The sequence below is a fragment of the Thermobia domestica genome, chromosome 9, assembly GCF_964235325.1.
Source record: "Thermobia domestica chromosome 9, izTheDome1.hap1.1, whole genome shotgun sequence".
NCBI classification, from domain to species: domain Eukaryota; kingdom Metazoa; phylum Arthropoda; class Insecta; order Zygentoma; family Lepismatidae; genus Thermobia; species Thermobia domestica.
In genome coordinates, this window is record NC_137462.1 from 170,220,084 (window position 1) to 170,240,485 (window position 20,402).

A 20,402-nucleotide genomic window follows, 5' to 3' on the forward strand; every position below is an offset into this window, starting at 1 on the left:
TTCAAACGGCATGATTTCCACAAATACTGAATTTCAATAACAACACACATACAATAAATGTTCACATAATGTTCTTCAGCATACTAATCATGCTACCAAAATGTTATATAAACCTCTACTAAATTAATGGATAAACTTTGCGAAAAAAAATCTACGGCATGTTTTCACTTAATCCTCTTCCTAATAATGAATAAAAACATATTAATTGGATACATTAAAATAGGAACTGAGCAAAGGCTCCTCTGCGGAGAAAGTAGAGAGATGGGAGTCCCAAAACAAATTTTGTACTAGCTTTCAGTTTAGTCGAACTTCAGCGTCAGACAAATTTGCTGGGATTATTTCGCTGTGGGTGGTCAATCTTTTCAGAAAAAAAAATGGTCAGTTCAGAACCTTCATAGTTTATATTACCGTGCAAAAAAAAAAAAAAAAAAAAAAAAAAAAAAAAAAAAAAAAAAAGAATAAAAAAGGGAGGTGCGAGGACGTGCCAGCGAGCGAGAGACAGAAGAGCCCAAATATTTCTAGTCTCTGTATACAATTAACTGACTTCAAGAAGGAACAGAGATTCGCAACTTTTTCTCTAGAAAGAAAAAAAAAAGTATTCTGATTTTCAATAAAACTATAAATATACTATTTTGTATTTTCGAAGTTTCTCGTCCACCCCTTTTTAAGATAGAGGAAATATTCCGTAGTCATTAAAAAGGTGCCGGTATGTCGTACCCTTGCGTAGAGTCAAAACAAACTAACAAACTAATTAAGAATTACACTAACAAACTAATTAAGAATTACACTAACAAACTAACTAACAAATACACTATATATATATATATATATATATATATATATATATATATATATATATATATATACAGAGGGTGTTTCAAAACAACGCCGACGTTTGGGAGGTGATTCCTGACACCAAGATAAGACAAAAGATAGAGTGCACAAATGCTTCTTTTCGGAGTTATAGGCTGCCGAAAACACATGGAATTTAAAGGTCATAGCTCCAATACTATGGGACCTACCGTAGTCAGGTCAAGATTTTTTAGGAACTAGTATGTGCCCTATCCAAATATTCATGTTTTAAAATCCTGCGGTACTTTCGCAACAATTTATATGGACGTAGTTGGTGAGAACTTCAAATTATATGCCCGTAGCCAAACTGCATCCATAAAAATTATTGCATGAGTACCTTAGGATTCTGAAACAAGTATTTTTGGATAGCACACATATTAATTCCTCAGCGAAGTCTTGACCCGACTACACTAGGTCTCGTAGTTTAGCTGTTGGAGCTATGGACCTTTAAACTTAAGCTTTTCATGTTTTCGGCAGCCTATAACTCCGAAAGGAAATATTTGTACACCCAAGTTGTTCGTCTTATCTTTATGTCAGGAATCACCTAACACACGTTGTGTTGTTGTTTTGAAACACCCTGTACATGATGAACATTAACCATTCTCTCTCTCTCTCTCACTCAATGATGTTCATCTTTGTATAAAATGTATATTTCATAAGGGACAGAAATTACTACCAAGCAGCTCACTGATCGGTTTTATACTAACACTTACATGGCAGCAGGATTACATAACGGGCGATTTTGTAGCTTTAAAAATTCTTGGGAAATCAAAAGAATAACGATCCCGGAACTTTAAGTTTTACTATTTCAATACGTACTACTAAAAAGTTACACATTAATTTTTTAAAGATTTTTTGAAATGTTCGTTTTTCGCACGTAACAGAAATTTTATCTGAGTACTTTTCAACTGGATTATCCAATTTTACGAAGAAAGCTTGGAGACAAAGTTTTGTTACTTCTTTCCGAAGTATCACCAATGGGAACTTCAGCAATAAGTCCAGCTAACTTTATTTCATATTTGATTCCTAAAACCCAGCAGAGGTTTTTCATTTCTTTCTATTTAAACCAATAGAGGTATAAAACTTGCTGTAGAGAAAGAAGCCAACAGAGGTTTCCAATTTTACCACATACTTCATAGCCCTCCTGTACTGATTTTTTTATCTTCAGAAAGCACGAGCTATCTTCGCCAACTCCCTACTGAATAATAATAATAATAATAATAATAATAATAATAATAATAATAATAATAATAATAATAATAATAATAATAATAATAATAATACCATTACAGCTACAAGTGTTCTAAAGAAAAAAAGGACAAAAGGCAAGTAGAATATAACAACATGCTAAATTATAAAATACAACTGATCATACAAAATACAGATGAAATAGATATCATTGAAAAAAGAATATAAAAGAACATACAGTACCTGTTCAAACTAAAAAATAACAAAAATAATAAATAAAAAAAATAAGAACATAATGAACATACATGTACAATAAGTACATCATATAAAATATAGATTTCAGTATTCACAATATAGTTGAAGCAATTTACAAAATATTAAAAGGAAATAAAAATAGTTTTATAGAAGGCAAATGAAAGGGTGGATTCCAAAAGAGCATGTCATTTTTTTGTCAATTTTGAGATATTGGTTCTATTAAGTTTCATTTTAGCATCTCCGTATATTGAACTGGGTTTCATGCCAAAACTTCATAAATCAAATTAATTGTACGTAAAAGAAAACAGCGTTGTTTTCCAAAATGTCCTTAGTCAACAGTATTCTCTGAAGTTATTTTCTGACTCATGCCTACAAACACTTATAAATAGAGACCGGATGTTTAGGCACTAAAAACCTGGAAAATAGGCAGGAAAATAGACTAAAAATTTAAAAAATAGGCAGTAAAATAGGTACTAAAACGTAACTCGAAATAATGAAGATAAATATTTAATATAATTAAAAAATAGATTCAAGTCATAGATAATGTTCAAAGAATATAGAAACACACTTCTTTGTTAATATCTTCTTTTATTGTATATATAAAAACGAAGCTTGTTATGTATTCCATATATACTGGGAGAACCTGAAAGATGTCCTCAAACGTCAAGAGGTGATTCATGACATCAAAAGAAGACAAAAAGTCCTTTTGCATGTTGTCGAATTCCACGTCGTGTAGGAGTGACAAGGGGGCGAACTTGGAATCCAAAATCAAATCCTGACAATTGGAACGAGACATAAAAGTGTGCGCACATTTTGCGGTTTCGTTCCAATTGTCAGGATTCGATTTTCGATTCCAAGTTGGCACTCTGTCACTTGTACATGACACGAAATTAGACAAAATACACGAGGACTGGTTGTCTTCTTTTGATATCACTAATCACTTCCCGAAGTATGTGCACATCTTTGGAGTTCACTCTGTATATACATTGCAACGTACCACGTGCTTGTGTTTACAAACACCTAATATACACATATATGTGTGTATTATTTATGATATATAAATTACATTTTTCCAATGAAGGCTTAATTTGAAGAAAATGCATAGAATAGGCAACATTAGGCACTAAAGCAATTATTTAGGCAGTAAAGGTTGAAATAGGGAAAATAGGCAAAATAAAATTGGCTTAAATCGAAACTATAACCCCCCATATAAACTTTAAAATGTTATTTTTATCATATCTTTAATATTAAAGAATAGGCATTTTGCCTAACATCCGGTCTCTACTTATAAAACTTGCTGTAGATGATAATTTCACCATTATCTTACGAAACGTAGGCAATTACAATTTTCTTTTATGTAGATTACTTTTCTTTCACAGAAATAGAATGATGGAAACACACACAAAAACATAGTCTTCTGAAAAACTTACTTTTTTGACTAAGACACTTTTGGAATTGAGCACTTCAAATATATAACCGCTGTTACAAATTGAAAATAAGTATAGTATAAAATCGCTCAAACCGTCCCCAGGTGGCTACAAAGGAAGCGGAACACCATTGAAGGAAACCGCGTGTTTCTTTGTTACATGAGAGGGATAATTCAACATGTTCTTCCAGCTGAGAGTGGCCTGCCAGTTGACCTGCTGAAAAAGAAAGCGATGTTGCAATTTTCACCCCCTTGCTTACTGATTCTTCAGTAGTCTTCGCAGAAAGACAGATTTATCTAGTTTTTTTCGTTACTTTTGTTTTTATTGCATCCCCCTTCTTCAGTCTCCTTTAGTTTGAAGGGCATAATTGTGGGACGTTAAACTGAAATATTTCATTTAATTTGAATTCAATTTGGATATGTTGTAATGAAGAGAAAAAAGAAATCAATCATTAGTTTCATGATATGTGCTTATATTAATCTTAAATATAGTATTGTTAATATTATGTAACTTCCATAACGATAACGCTTGTACGAAACAAACATGTTAAGTAGTTCGCCCCTGTCCCCCCCTTCCCCGCAAGGCAGTGCCGCAAAAGCCCGATGAGAAAAAAATACAATATTTCTTTGCCACTCCCAGAAATGCGTCCTTGATCGCCCCTGTCCATCTATTATACTGAATTCCTTTAATGATTGTTCTGCTTTATTATTATTATATAATGTATCCATCGACAATAAAAGTTTAGCGATGGCAACAACGTGTTACTTCGACACCGAACATGTGCCGTTTATGGCTTATTTGGAGTGTTATTTATGAGGGCGGTTAGGGTAAATGTTCTGCTTGAGTACAAAGGAAGCCGGTTGGGGACCAATAGAACGTCTCGACTATATTTCTCACATCAAATAAAGTATACTCATTCACAGATTCAAAATAAATAAGCCTACAAGAAAGGGAAAAGATGAAGAAGAAATGGTTAAAATTTAAAACCAACATCCCTTAAGAAAGAACTCTGAAATGGCACCACATTAAATCAAATATGTAATGTTAAAGGTTTTGCAATAAATAATGTTTTCACCGAATTTTAACAAATTTAATTTGGAAAATATCTATAATAGAATAAAATTTATTTTCAGTTTCAATAGTTTTATAGATAGAAGATTTTAGAGAAGAAGCTTTAGCGACAAAAGGAACAACATTTCTTGTGTTACGGTAAGGAGTTCTTATGGAAACAAAAATCATCAATAAAGAAACCTCCATGAAGAATATTACGAAAAAATTTAAGATCGAAAATATTAAGCCTATTGGCTAAAGACAAAAGATACAGTTCTTTGGGTATAATAGACCTATTTATATCTTTGAGATCTTTGAACTTCCTTTGTAACCAGATTAGGAAGAAGTTATTCTGAATAGACTCAGTAGTAATCTAATAATAAAATAAAGAGTTTGTCTGTTTGCAGGGTGTCTACTAAAATTCCAAAATGAAATTTCGTGACCTTTTCTTTCCCAAACCATAAAAATTAGTAACATTCTCAAGAGTGAATTTGGGTCCGAATTGGGCCGAATTTTCATGCATGCGATAAAGACGTGCTTTGTTTGCGATTTGGTAGCGTCTAAAGCCAACCGTAGACATTTTGGTGGTGAATTTTGACGTTTTATAAAACAAAATTTTTCAGTCTGTACTTATATTTGTACAGATAAAAAAAATCGTGACGCAAAAGCTAAATTTCGTGACTTTTTCATGACTTTCGTGACTGATAGACACCCTGGTTTGTCTTGTGTCTGTCTGTGTGCGGCTTGGAGATCAGACGAGTGGACTACCAAATTTTGGTCACGAGTACTTTCGTCCACGCCCCAGACAAAGACAAAACTTTTTTTTTTTTTTTTAATTTGAAGCAGGGAGTCTTAAGTGGGAGTTTATCGGGACATGTAAAAGTAGTAGAAAATGACCGATATTAGTGTCGAATTCATAGTTTTCGCGCTCGCTGATCAATGCTGAAACTCCGATTGCATTAACTTCCAAATTGACCCCATCCGGCTGCGGACCGCAGGTCACCGAGACATGTGAAAATAATCCAAAATGACCGATATTAGTGTCAAATCCATAGTTTTCGCGATAGCTGAGATTAATGGTGATACTGCAACAGGCGTTGACTTCCAAATACAGCTCCCATCGGCTGGGGGCCAGGAGTTTAAAAAAAATTCGAACCAGGGGGGTCTCAGAGGGCGTTTACCGGGATATCTGAAAGCAGTAGAAAATGACCGATATCTTTTTTTCTTTCGTTGTTCAGTTTGTTTACACGGATATTTTATCTGACTCATGCAAAGAATGGGTATTTCAGCTAGTTACAAAATATTTGGTGGCTTTATTATTTGAAATTACCGTGCCATATTCCATATGAGAACGCACATTACACATGTAGGGAATTCTCCAAATATTAATACTTGAAAAATACTTGCTAATTTTTTTTTCTGGCCTTAAATGTGATTACCTGTAAATGTTTTTGAAACAATAATTTGTTGTCTGATATTGTTCCTAGATCTTTACTGTAAATTACAAATTCGATTTCCTTATTACCTGTAATTTATTTATAAGACAAAATATGTTTTCCTGGGAGAAGTTATATCTTGAATTTTGGAAATATTCAAACGTAGGAAATTATTCTCTGACCATTAGCTAATATGTCATTTTTTTTTTCTTGCAACATAACTTTAACAAAATTTCATTGAAGTTTTTAATGCCATCAGCATACATAAAATATTTACAGGTTAACTTATCAGATAAATCAGTCAGTCACATAATAGTAAAAACAGTATGGGACCCTGGTTAAAATCCTGGGGCACACCAGATATTATGTTATAGAGGAAGCATAGCCATTATATCTAACTATATTTCCTGTTACTTAAATATAAATTTATCCATTTTATTATATGATTTGGCAATTTGTACTTGTACAACTTACTTACTAATAAATGATTAGGTAGTTTATCAAACGTTTTTACAAAATCAAAGTAAATAACATCAATTTGACCACCAGATCGAATAACAGACACCAGACTTTGCATGAAACTTGCCAAGTTTGTAACAACTGATTTACCATTTATAAAGCCATGTTGATTAATATCCAACTGATAAAAGACAATGTTATACAAGTTGTTGTACATTATTTTTTCAAAAACTTCAGAAATAACATCCATTATAGAAATAGGCCTATAATCATTGATCTTGGGATGGGTGTTACGGCTACTGTCTTCCAAGCTTCAGAACAAATATTTTTATTTTAAGCTCCAATTAAACAAGGATCCTAGCACTGGTGAAATTACTTTGGTCACTCATTTTATAATGGAAACAGGTATTCCATTTATATCAGATGCAAATTTGATCTTTAAGGATTTAATAGCATCTCTTACATTTTTTAGTAGTAATCAGAGGGTTTCCTTTCACAGAAGGTTTCTGATCATGACAAATAATTATTTGTATTACCAGTACAGTAGTTAGAAATGTCTGATAAATTGAAGTAAAATACTCAGCAAATAAGTTTGCCAACAACTTACAATCAGTAATCAAGGAATTATTTTTAACAATTCCAAGTGAAACTTTGTTATTACCCTAAGATATGAACCTCCTAAATTTCTCAGAATTAGTGTTTAACTGATTTTCTATTTTGCTGTAGTAAATACGTTTGTCATCTTTTAGCTGAATCTTAAAGGCTTTACGGTAAGTGATAAATAATAAATAGTTTTCGTAGCTGGATAAATTTTGTATCTTTTATAAGCTAAATTCTTAGCTTTCAATAAAGAAATATATTTTTTGCAATATCAATAAAGATATTTTGATGATCTAGAACTCGATTTCGGAATATTATTGAACACAGCTGATACAATTACTTTTTCAAGATCTAACACTGCTTCATTTATATTTGCTTTTAACAAAATATTATGACCATCAGTGATAGCTAGTTATTGATATAAAGTATAATAATCACCTTTAGACAACTGAAAACGTTCAGGGTATTTATTCACTCTATAACCCTTACGTAAAAATACAATTGTTTCAATCGGGCAATAAAAAGAATCAGGATGCACTATATTTTTAAGTCTTTCTTGGCTGAGGTAGCACTGGTGATAAGATCAAGAGCGAAGACAAGGTTCAACGCACAGGTCAGAGTTATCGAAAAAGATAGTGGCTAAAATTTTAGTTCTGAGTCATAATGTATTCCTGGAAGAAGGTGTTCATTATTTAACCAATCAATTTTAGATATATTAAAGTCTCTAAATATCAGTATATCATTCTCAGGAGGACTCAATCTGCTGGAACTATAGTTCAGGTAATTTTCAAAGATCACAAGGAAATGTTGGATGAAAATATACACGATATCAAATAATTCTTTACAGAACTGCATTTTAATTCAATCAACACTCATTTACTTGTAAGTTCAAGACCATGCCTGCGATTCACCATAAAGTATTTTCTTATTGCTATCAGAGATTCACCACCTCTTTGACACGATTCTTCATTATATAATCTGTTGGCTCTGAAACAGGTATATGAATCTGGGAAATAGTCGTAGTCTTTATGAATGTCGGACAACCAAGTTTCTGTTACCGCAATTGTGTCATATTTGCAGTCAGAAATTGAAGGAAACAAATCCCTACTCTTAGTTCGTAGTTCACGACCATGTTGATACCAAATTTTAAGGTTGAGATTCATCATACCTAATAAAAGAACTATAATTGTTAATAACTTCACCATAATTCCACAATTTACTACAGAAAGGTCCAATAAGAATACCTGCAGGCCACAGTTCAGGATCGTTAATTCGGAAGAAATCTGATTCGTTCACCTCTACATGAAATGTAGAATAAGGTTATGTTTAGTCTCAAGTCTGGTGCAGATAATTTCAGTTACATTGAGTTCCTTAATTTTATCAGCTTCTTCATTAAGAACTAACGGGTTGGATCTTGTCACAAACAATGCTCTTGCTCTTGATTTAAACACCAGATTTGAATTACCTGCGCCAAAGCTAACAGTGAGTTTCCTTGGTTCTGTCCGAAAACTTGATTTCGGCAATTATTAACTTTCCGATCTTGAAATAACTGTTATTTCTGGATATTACGTGGGACCAAAATGAAGGGCAGTCGTTCGTCCTTTTCAGTTATCTGGGAAATGATCTTGGTCATTAATGTTAAGAGTCGGTATAACATTTAGTTTCGAGTTCTTGTTTGAAGTTGAAATTTTACAGGTATACACTTGTTCACCAATTAACAGATCTCTTGACGAAGAATTTTCTTTCTTTAAATTTAAAATGTCCTTTTTAAGTGTTAGGAGTTCATACAAAAGTTCTCTTTTGATTTTGTTTACAGTGAACTCACGTAATTTCGAGATCATTTCAATGTACATTAAGAAACTCTTGCAAAAAGGTAACTGGTCATCTCGTCTCTGCTCACTACCTGACATTTAATTGCTTACTACTGGCTAAATTATCCCAAACAGAGAATTTATCTTTCTGAACACAAGCGTTACATTTAAAGTCACTTAATTGAATATTCTTTCTTAGTTGTTTGAAACGGACATTTTCTTTGACATACATTACATTTAATGGTTCTCTGCTTTCAGCTAGAGGTTCTATTTAATATGTACATAATAATACAGGGTTCCTACTGATCTGGAGAAATCTATTTCCCTGACTTTCCCTGATCTTTGTCGGGAAATTCCCTGACTTTCATGACAAGATGTCGGATGACGTTGACAAGTAAGGAATAAATAACGGCGAGTATTTATATATAAGAACATTTATTCCATAGAGACAAATAACACTCAATTGCTGATACGTACAGTACACTTACCACCCATAAAAATCTAATGGTTGGCTAAGCTGAAATTGGTGTACAATTAATGTTAAAAAAAAATATATTTTATAAAGTTCCCCTGACTTTCCCTAATTTCCAGTCTTTTTTTCCTGAGTTTCCCTGACCTGCACCATTTTTCCTGAGTTTTCCCTGACTTCCCTGATTAATTTGACCACTAGGAACCCTGTAATACAAGTTTAAAAAATACAATAAACATATGAATAAATAAAATAAAAGTAGACTCCAAATGGCCAAAAAGGAATCTGATTAGACAAAATAATAATAATCAGCTTCTCAACCTGCCAGAGAGTCTAAAATTACTCAAGACCTCAAGGCCCTATCTATTACACGTTATGAAGCTCGAGAACGTTATACTACTACTACTACTACTACTACTAATAATAATAATAGAAGTGTGCTGGGGTACAGACTTCCACAAGTTTGATGTATTGGCCAAACGTTTAGTCGTTAAAAACTTTGTATTATTGGGTATTTATATATATTTTTTTTTCTATCAATACATAAGAAACTAGCACTACTGAAAGATTCAACAATACTTATCAAAAATTTGATTGTTAATACAAAATAAATGTTACCATAAGTTTAGTTTCATAACCTAAAATCTGCATTACTGTCGAAAATGTAAGAAATAGCATCCATTCCCACAAATTCCTCCATATACGTATTCGTCCTTGTCCAGTGGCTAACAAAGAAGAGAATATAAAGAGCAGGACATGAATAAAAGCAAAATATTGAGTAGAACCAGCAACAGAAGAACTTCTTGCAAAGGGAAACCAACCAGAAAAAAATCTATTACGCGCCAACTAAGGGTGTCACCATGTGAGGACGAAAGAAGTAAGCTACTTGAGACTTTAACACAACTTCTCCACTCAGACCACTACAAAACACAGGTCCAAATAAAAAACAAAGAAAATAAGGCTTCGACAGTGCTTAGACTTGCGACAAGAATGACTGATTGTGATACAAAACGCACCAACTTACAAGGAACGAAAGGAGCAGTTAGATTCATGGCTCCACCGAAGGTGAGTTACTGCTGCCACCACGCACATATTTACAATAACCCCACACCTCAAAAGGGGTCTGGCCTCTCTGAAACAAGAAGAGCTACCAACAGAGCTACGATTAGAAAACGTAATCCTCCAATTGGACGTACAGCTAAGAAAAGGCCTCGTAGCAGCAGTCGATCTCGAAGCTCAAGTAGCCGAAGTTCAAGCACAAGCCAAAGTTCCGACAGAAGTCCGAGAATGCAGTCACCAAGGCAGGACCAGTGGAGAGAAATAAATAGCATAAAGAGTAAGTATTGTTTCTAGAATTCAAATTTTGGTAACTATTGTAACAGCTTCTACTATACTATTCCTCCGCTACACGACCAAGCACTATATCGTGGAATGTGCTTTGAAAAGTTGGCATTTGTTACTTGGTGGAAACTAAAATGATTTTTTCAATATTGACTCGTGGCTATGATATTGGTCTGTAAGGAGGAGTTCTTACGACACATTGTCATTCTGTGCAAATAATACAATTACTCTACCAGTAATCTGAGAATCAAATCAGTTTGACAATCCATTAGCATGTCTAAGAGGATAATACCAAATGATACACAGGAGGAAATTAGTGAGTGGGTGGAAAAAAGAGATACAATGAGTAGTGATAGAGGAGGATGAAATTAGAGTACCTCAAGAATACAAGGTTGCCCACCTAAAAGGTCACACAACTTGCGATCGAACCTCAACCCTGCATATCAGAGATAAGCTTCCACTACTAATTTAATATGACTCTGTACAATTCGTTATTTGGTCCGTATAATTAGTTAACCATTAATTAAATTTACTTCTAAGTATTTGGTTAGCTTCGTGTTATTTGTCCATCAATTATTTGTCGGCATCATTGATTCGGTGCTGTACTTGTTCTAACGACACGAAATTTAATACCATTTTGTTTTATTTTTAGGATTACTATTCTAATTATTGAAAAATACAGATATTGTACATTACCGTTGAAAAATATGAAATCTTTCATTTCTTTTACGTCTCATGATTATGCCGAGTACGCATATATATGACATGATGAAGGAGACGATGATGATGATAATTAATGAAATGGTGAAATGAAGAAAGTGAGAGAAAACTGAAGAACCCCGAGAAAACCCATGCACACTGTGCTTATACACCACAAAGCTCACTTGGCGCAAGCTGCAATCGAACCAGGGACCACAGGAATCATGTCAGTCAAATTATCGTTAACTGTTAATGTTGATATCGTACACTACCTGTTAAGGAGTAATGGACCTTTAGACCCTTCGCCATTCACATGTTATGCAGATCCTTACCACGTACTTTTTATGAGACGACAGTTTGGTTTATCATAAAATGCTGCGACATAAATATAATAAATAGTCGAATGTGTAATGTATAAGAAATTAAATATAAACAACTGAGCCTATTCTAAATATATGATGACATACTAAGATTTAGATGTACGAAGTAATAAGCCAAATGAAGTATTATGCGACTGTTCATCTACTGAATTTTCATTGATGCCACGATTTTCTCATGTTGAGCTGCTCAATTGATGGAACGATAATGAATCTTGCGTATACTATAAAGTCTAGCTGCACATGCTTTGTTACTACAAAAGCTATTTAACAACAACAGTTACCCTACAGACATAATAAAGAGAACGATTATGAACGGATTTAGTCAATTTCTTAGAGCTAAGATTTACATTAGAATAGTTCTTGACGTGCCTATATTATTATTATTTCCGAGAGGATTAGTTTGTTGGATATCAGCTGACAAGGATATTTTGTATAACTAGCTTACGCAACATCCTCAATGCATACACGTTACATCTGAAATAAAACTTAACGAAAGGCATATTCCACGAGTTACGCTTAACGTAAGGAAAAAGTGAGGACAGAAATAAGTTTTTGACAACTCAACTTAACACTTTACATGTAAGAACAAACTCAAGCAATCATTTACATTAATAGCTCCAGAATTTTTAGATTTCACATTTGGACCTGACTTTTGAACCCATTTTATATATTAAACCAAAACGTGCAAAAGTACGTCACCGTAATATTTTTTTAAATCCTTAAGCGACAGTTTTTTTTTTTCTGATTACAGAATGTTGAAGAATACAAATTGTTCCTTCATTCATTTCTTTCTTTCAGATAAGTACCTTATGATGCCATTGAACAAAAAAAGAAAGCTTTATAAGTGCAAGGAGAAATATGTCGAGCTGGATGAGCTACCATCGTGGCGGGACTACTATAAGAAGTACAGACATCAATTACGATATACAAGTAAACATGCAGTTTTACATAATATTTATCTACTTATAATATGTAATATATGTATATAGGAGTAGCTATTGATACTATATTCCATATTTGATATATCTCATCCCTTGCCTACAAGTAGCATCAAATCATTTGGGATACTTTCAACCAATGTTTTGCATAAGTTTGAAAATTCAACGTCTTCTTTCTAAATGGTAAGAATATGTTTTATCAATTAGGTTTTTCACGTAGGTCATTTAACATTGTTTTTGATGTCATCGCTGGCCAAATGAGATAATAGGGTTCATGTCTGAACTATTTCCAAGTCATTAGCGTTCATGTCTAGGCTGTTGCCCTGTTGTGGACAGCAGATATACTCATCGGCACGAGATCCAGAGATTTTGATCGATGACAAGGTTCAGCGTCTTGCATAAATATTTCATTACCAGATGAAAATCACTCAATTTTTGGTATCACGGAATCTGATGACCTTATATTTTTCACTGTCCAAATTTCTTCTACAACGTGGATTTTGCCTGCTCCTGTGCGGACACAGCACTCCAGAATCTCTCCTTAGTAGGGCATTTTAGTCGGTACGATGCATTCTGTCTTCAAAGCTTGTGCTGAAGTTTGCCTGACATTGTAGTCTTTTTTTTCTGTGCATAAATGATAATTTTACCACTGAACACTACCTAACGAAAGGTACGTGATATCTGCTTTATATATCTGAGAAATAAAATGAATACGAAGAATTATCTATAAAAAAAAATCCAGCTAATTGCTGCTTCTTATTCATTTTGGTATATTAATTTTCAATTTAATGAAATGTATTTGATTGCCTTTCTCCATTGTTATGTGGTCTGTCTTCGCACGTATATAAAAGCTTTTCTTCTCTTTGTAGGAAGAGAAGAACTGGAACTTAGCGCAGTGAAGCAGTTTCTTCGTCATAGCTGGGATAAAGTTTTGTTCGTTACAGGACCGCTGAGAGTTCAAGCCACTTCCAAATATTCTTCGCACACTCCTTGACGAAATTTGTGTGCTATGCTCATCTACGTCGTGTTTTTGTTGTTTTGACATTAATTTCCTGTTCTGAAGTAACAAAAGTCGATCAGAAGGCCTAGATGCATTTTGTTTCTTTCAGTTCCTTCGCAATATGATTTTTTTCTTTTCAACATACGGCACACTATCCCTAAAATTTTGCTTATTCAATCTGAATTTTATATGTGGACGTCAATAACATCAATATTTGTCCGTTTCGAAAAAGTAACAGTCTTTGTCTTGCCCATTTTTCACCGGATTTCGTCTAACCCAATTGTGGAAGCTACCGCTACTTGCTTCCGTATCTTCGAGCATCCTAATTTTTATAGCAGCCTCTTTCCCAACCGTTCTTTAAGCTATCTTCAAGTTGGGAGCTTGTTTACCGGTGACCAATGCTGTGGACAATGTCTTTAATATACCAGGAGACAAAATAGGCAACTATAAACTAACATAATTCCTCGTGTGAAATGACGTAAATTAATATAAAGGATGGAGTTATTACATAATAACGAAGTATAAAAGTTCAAAATGAACTTAATTTGCTTCATAAGTTTTAAAAACATCTAAGAATTCCATGAAGTATAAACGAAACGCAGTGGAGATGTCAAGAAACTATAGTTATATTTTAGATGAAACTCATACCGAATCCTATCCTGAAAAATCACTTATCCATTATATATCGCAAAGGCGGAATGGAAAATGAACTATTTGCAGCGGGAGTGGAAAATGAAATACTTACCGGAAAACACTCAATAAAAACGTACCGAGTAAAGTACTTTCTCTAATTGCTTCATCAGATAAAGTAGGAACGAAGTTAAGGAAAGAAGCAATAATTAAACAGAAAAACAGCTGAGACGTATCCAGTTACCTCCTTCCTATGAGGTGAAGTGTCTGGCGAAGGAGCTTACAGTATATTATATATATATTAGGGTGGTCCTTAATTACATGGCGAAATTTTTCTTCCGAATTTCTTTGCTCCCAACCCCTAAACTATTTCCATGTCGGACCCAATTTACCCATGAAAAAAATGGGCTCAATCGAAGAATATTTAACCGACCCCCAAGCGACCTAAAGTTTGAATGCATATCCAATATGTTAATATATAGGAAAAGTCTATATATATATATAAAAGTAAAATAGGTATCTATTCCTCAGAATGACACGAAAATATTATTATAAATGAAATATATCTTAAAAGATATGAAAATACTATGTATACTATGTGATATTCTGTAATATCACATAATGTACTAGGATAATTCATAATGTACTAGGAATTAGTTTCTCAATACTGACTTTACACTGTAGTGGTTCGATGTGAACGTCGCGTATTAATATGAGGATAAATCAGACAACTACGGAAAAAAAAAGTGACCATTGATTTCACTTCTGTTTTGTTCAAAAGTGATTGCTGTGTGTAACACTTTAGGGCAGCGCTTTCCAATTTGGGTGTCGCGTGGTAGCATCAGTGATGTCGCGAGAATTTTCGTTACAAATGCAAAATAAATAAATAAACGAAGAACTGATAATATTTCCTTCTTTTCGTTCAGTATTAACTGCGTGATCGTGATGTTGATTTATACAATTTTATGCGAGGCACTAGATATCTCTGTTCATAATACTGCATATTAATATTATACAGGTTTTAACTGCTCACGAGTCGCGAGAGTACGAGATTATTAACGGTTTACCTTCACTTAGCTTTTTTCTTCCATAATGTACGTAATTATTTACTGCTTTAAAGTGATATTTTACGGAAAAAAGGACACATTTGTTGTTAGAGTGGAACCTGCGGCAGTTTATGAACAAGAGGATGAATAGTAACAACTAAGTAGTGCATTTGATGATTCGGTAGACACCTGATTTCGCTAGTCTCATTTCTTTTTCAACCACACATTGAAACGTCCGTCCTTACTCAGAAAAATCTTCACTTGAACAGCCAATTCTGGAAGCTAGTAGGCGTTCTGAACGATATTCGTACTCCGTGTCTTCCCATATTTCCTTGAATGTTTTACGTCACTGAGAAATATATACACCCAGAAGACCTCATCAGGCTCATCAGGTTCGAATTCAACACAGCTCTAAACTGATGATGAGCCCGATTAGGATTAAGAATGAGATTTCTGGGCCTTCGGGACATATATGGCCATGTTAACCCGTCACATATGAGATATGACGTCCCTCGGTGACAACACTGTCCGGAGAATTAGGAAGAAAGAAAAGAGTTAAGCGGCCTGGAACACTTATGTTAAGTGCCATTCCGCCATTTGCCGGGTGTGAATGAGGAAAACTCAGGATGGCTGGCCTGAACAAGCTTTTACACCTTCTTAACCGAGTGTCCTCACAGGAACTCGAACTTGAGACTGCTCACTTCAAGAACTAGAGCCCGAGTCCAAAAGATCGAGATAGCGCGAGCCTAAGCTATCGTGACCCTCACTGAGATTAGTGAACGCAAGTCTCTTTGAGGATAACATGCCTGAGGCCCAGTAAGCCCAATTGCAAAATCACCATTTCTGACGCCACCTGAACATTTACACTAACTACAAAGACAAATAGGCTTTCCATACCATTGTAGCCTCTCGGTATCCGATTTTAGTCTCTTATGTATTACTCACCCTGCTTTAACCTTTGTTAATGATCTGCACTTTGCAATGTTCGGAGACAGCTAAGCTCGATTATACCTGAAGCCACCGACTAACTGCTCTGCCTCATACCTCTCTTATGAACTTTCTGACTACTACGAAAAAACTACTGTCACCACTTTCAGGTGAACCACTGCTATATATGTATATGAGTTAAAATTACAAAGCCCTGTAATTAAATCTATTTTCTTTCATTGATTCCTTGGCTGATAGCGTAGACACACTGATAGCCAGTAGAGACACTGCCGACATATCTCTACACCTCGCTTCGTTTAATGCAAAAGACAGATTTGCACTTTGGGGATAGACCTAGCGAGAGTGTAAAACAGCAGATGTGCAAACTTCGTCTAGGATATTTTATTTTACATCATTTGACTTGTTTACATGAATATTTTTGGTTCCAGAGGGCGGACTGATCTATCTTCGTCCATGAAATATTCAAGAGTACATATTCGTATATAACATCGGTGAATATTAGTAACACCAAATCAGCAAACAAGAAATATTGTCCAAGTAGTAATTAAGCTATAATCTGTAAGATTTGTCCCAACTTATTAGCATAACTTCGTTGGTGAAAGATTATCGTCAGTGGGCATACCAGATGCCATAGGCACTTTGTAACTTAAGAAGAGTTAACCTAATATTAGCACATACCCTACAGAAATTTGCACGTGGGTCTGAACTCTTGCTAAGTTTCGACAGTACTTCGTCCAGCTGTTAGTTCATTTCTAAATAAGACATAGTATGTGTAAATTTAAATGAATTTTAAAAGACTCCGAAAGATGATATATTTGATAAGATTGATTTATTGAACAAATTTGGTGTGTACGTTAGTGGAAATTTGATCAAATAAATTATTAAGATTGGTGTCATTTATTACGCTTACTCAAGATATTTAAAGAGTCTGTGTAAATTCTATGGTAATTATTATATTTTGAGTATCTCGAAGATTGTACAATATATGAATAGTTTCATGTAGTAAAGAATTTGAGTCAATTCTGAAATGCTAAGCAGCTGCGTTGAATAAACACGCGTCTTCGATGCACGAGGTTTCGGTGAGAATGTACTGGAAATTGAACATATTACGGTAGTTCGGATTTTATCTTAAACTGCAGGTCAATGTCTCATATAGTATCGGTGCTGTACGGGAGGTCCAACTCTAATTCAATAACAGTCTATAGGAAGAAAAGAAAAAGTCGATGAAAATTCTGCTAAAGAACCAAATAACTTTCTTCCCGGATTTTTCTTCCTTCTAAGTTATTTAAAAGCGACTCAGGTTCATTGATACAATACGCTATTTTATAGATTTCTCTTGTCTGCAGATCATATTTATCCATCTATCTATCTGTATAGTATACTTCTGGAAAGTTTACGTATTTAATAGGTATTTCCATGTCTTTATTGTTGCTTTTAGTGAATGAAAAGGACAGAAATAGAATCTTAGCAGGAAAAAACTATAGAAGAGATGACCGTTTAAATAAGAAAATAACGTTATGGCCTAAAGGAGATATCACGTGCTTAGAAATAGATGCTATTGTGAATGCAGCCAAAGAAACCCTATTGGGGAAAAAAGGAGGTACGTACAAGATTTTTTTTGGTAATATTTTAAGTATGAACATCAATCATGTGAAACCCTCCGAATAAATGAATGTTTTGTTGTTTAATAATGAATAAATTCTTTTTCAAATCATAATTTGCATGGCCTTGGGCGAGATTTTCACGGTGTCCAATTGGATTGCGTTGTGTTGTCAATTCGTGACAGGCAGTACTGCATACTGACTTCTTGCACTAGCGTGAATGTTAACAATAACAGACACGATACCTAGAAACAGTACATTAGTGCATTAATTACTCATTTTGACAATTTGAGAAATTAATTATGAACAGATACATGCAAACCGCATGTTTATATGTTAATTGGTTGTGATGATATATTGCTCTTAAACGTTTCCATATAAAACAATTGGGAAAAATTTTAGCAGTTGAGTTTCACGTTTAGCCTTCAGTGGAATTTGATTAGATATACGAAATCGAACTCTGAATTATTATTACAGTACAGCAGGCTTTCTCAGCCTATTTCATATCACGACCCTTTTATATTACATCATCTTGGAAGAGACTCCCATTATAATTTCTAGTTTGTAATAAGTTGTTTGATTACTTCTGCCTGTAGCTTAAAGTTGTATTTGTATTTTCTTCTTTATTTCATTCTGCGATTTCTTACCAGTTTCACTCTTCTTTTATTACGATTGATTCTTAAATAATCCTTTATTTGTTTAAAACTTTGAAATGAAATTAAATTAAATCTTGCAGTTTTTACGCCCCACGATTATGCCTCAAGCTAAGGGAGACTACGAAATGATTATGGGAGAATTTCTGGAATGAGAATGTGGTAGAATACTATTTGATTTAATTTAATTTCCGTTTAGAGCTCCCTCATGGCTAAGCGGTTAGCGTACACGCCTTTGGCGTGGGACAGCCGGGTTCGATTCCCGGCGGGAGCTCATGTGATTCGGATTCCACATTAATAAAAAAAATGAAATGAAATCTTTGAGTTTTATGTCCCACAGTTATGCCGGTTAGACTAAAGGAGACGATGATAATGAGAAATGAGTGAAATGGTGGAATGAAGAAAGTGGGAGGAAACGGGAGAACCCCGAGAAAACCCACGAGCACGGTGTTTGTCCACCACAAAGTTCACTTGGTCCACATTAATCAGTAGGTCCGCGTCTCATATAGCCTCGCTGCTGAAAGGGACGCTAAACTAAAATCAACTCAACTGAACTTAATTTCCGTTTACTATCTCTTTCAGCAGCGAGGTTATGCCACATGGACCTAAAGCTTAATCGCACATGAGCTTCAGCCGGGAATCGAACCGAGAACTGCTACGTCGAAGGCACATACGCTAACTGCTTAGACACGGGGAAGCTTTGGGAGGAAACGGGAGTACCTCGAGAAAATCCACGGACACGTTGTTCACCACAGATTTACTTGGCCTGGAATCAAACCAGGGACCCCAAGCACAAGAGAAGTGCTCTACCACTGAGCCATCATGCATTCTTGTTTAATATTCTTTGCTGTATTTGATAGTAAGTACTGAAATAATAATAATAATAATAATAATAATAATAATAATAATAATAATAATAATAATAATAATAATAATAATAATAATAAAGACATTGATCACAGTAAGAAATTCATATTAATCTTAATATATTTTTCTCGCAATTAGACGCTAATTATATTTATCTTTTTCACCTCCTTCGCGACCCCCAGGTTGAGAAACCCTGCCATAAGCAAATAAATAACCTGATATGAAGTTTGTTCGCAGTCAGATGCACATGCAATATACAAAATTATTATGAAATAGCCTCACTATAGTAACAATAAATAACGTGGTAATTCATTTTACAACAGATTCCTAGTTATTTGATGTAGAAAACTAACTTTTCTTCACGTTTTACTAGGTTCCTCTGTTTTCTCTTCTAAAGAGGTCAAAAAAACATCCAGTATGTGTAAACGGTGTGTGTAAATACTGTACCCAAAACAAACGATCATTTTATTATACGCAGGAGTCAGGAGGGAGCTAACTTCGCAGGAACGTAGCCTCTTTGCTCTTATGAACAACATTTACAAGTTTCTGGTTTTATTTCCTTAGTGGATACAGTTCGTGTGTTTTCTCTATATTTGAAAGATGTCGCTAGCATTTAGTTGTTCCATTAGTATAAGTAAATTGCTATTTATACTTCTAGAATTACAGTGAAAGTTCTACATTTTACTGGAATAACACTTTTTACATTGTGAATAACCGTTTCAATTAATTTGTCGTATTCCTAGAAGCAGAAA

At 34.3% G+C, this 20,402-nt stretch overlaps 2 protein-coding genes across 5 annotated transcripts in view; one reads left to right on the plus strand and one right to left on the minus strand.

The window, feature by feature from the left end:
• Grp170 (hypoxia up-regulated Grp170 co-chaperone protein) overlaps positions 1–20,402 on the minus strand; it is a 181,522-nt gene that overhangs the window by 43,504 nt on the left and 117,616 nt on the right. The gene's annotated exons all lie outside the window — the stretch shown is intronic.
• Positions 10,160–20,402, plus strand: part of LOC145695201 (ADP-ribose glycohydrolase MACROD2-like) — a 40,167-nt gene continuing 29,924 nt past the window's right edge. Inside the window, exons 1-3 of the mRNA XM_081772186.1 lie at positions 10,160–10,883; positions 12,766–12,897; positions 17,968–18,129. Coding sequence (XP_081628312.1) covers positions 10,304–10,883; positions 12,766–12,897; positions 17,968–18,129 — 874 coding nt within the window. The 5' untranslated portion in view covers positions 10,160–10,303. The remainder of the gene's footprint in view (positions 10,884–12,765; positions 12,898–17,967; positions 18,130–20,402) is intronic.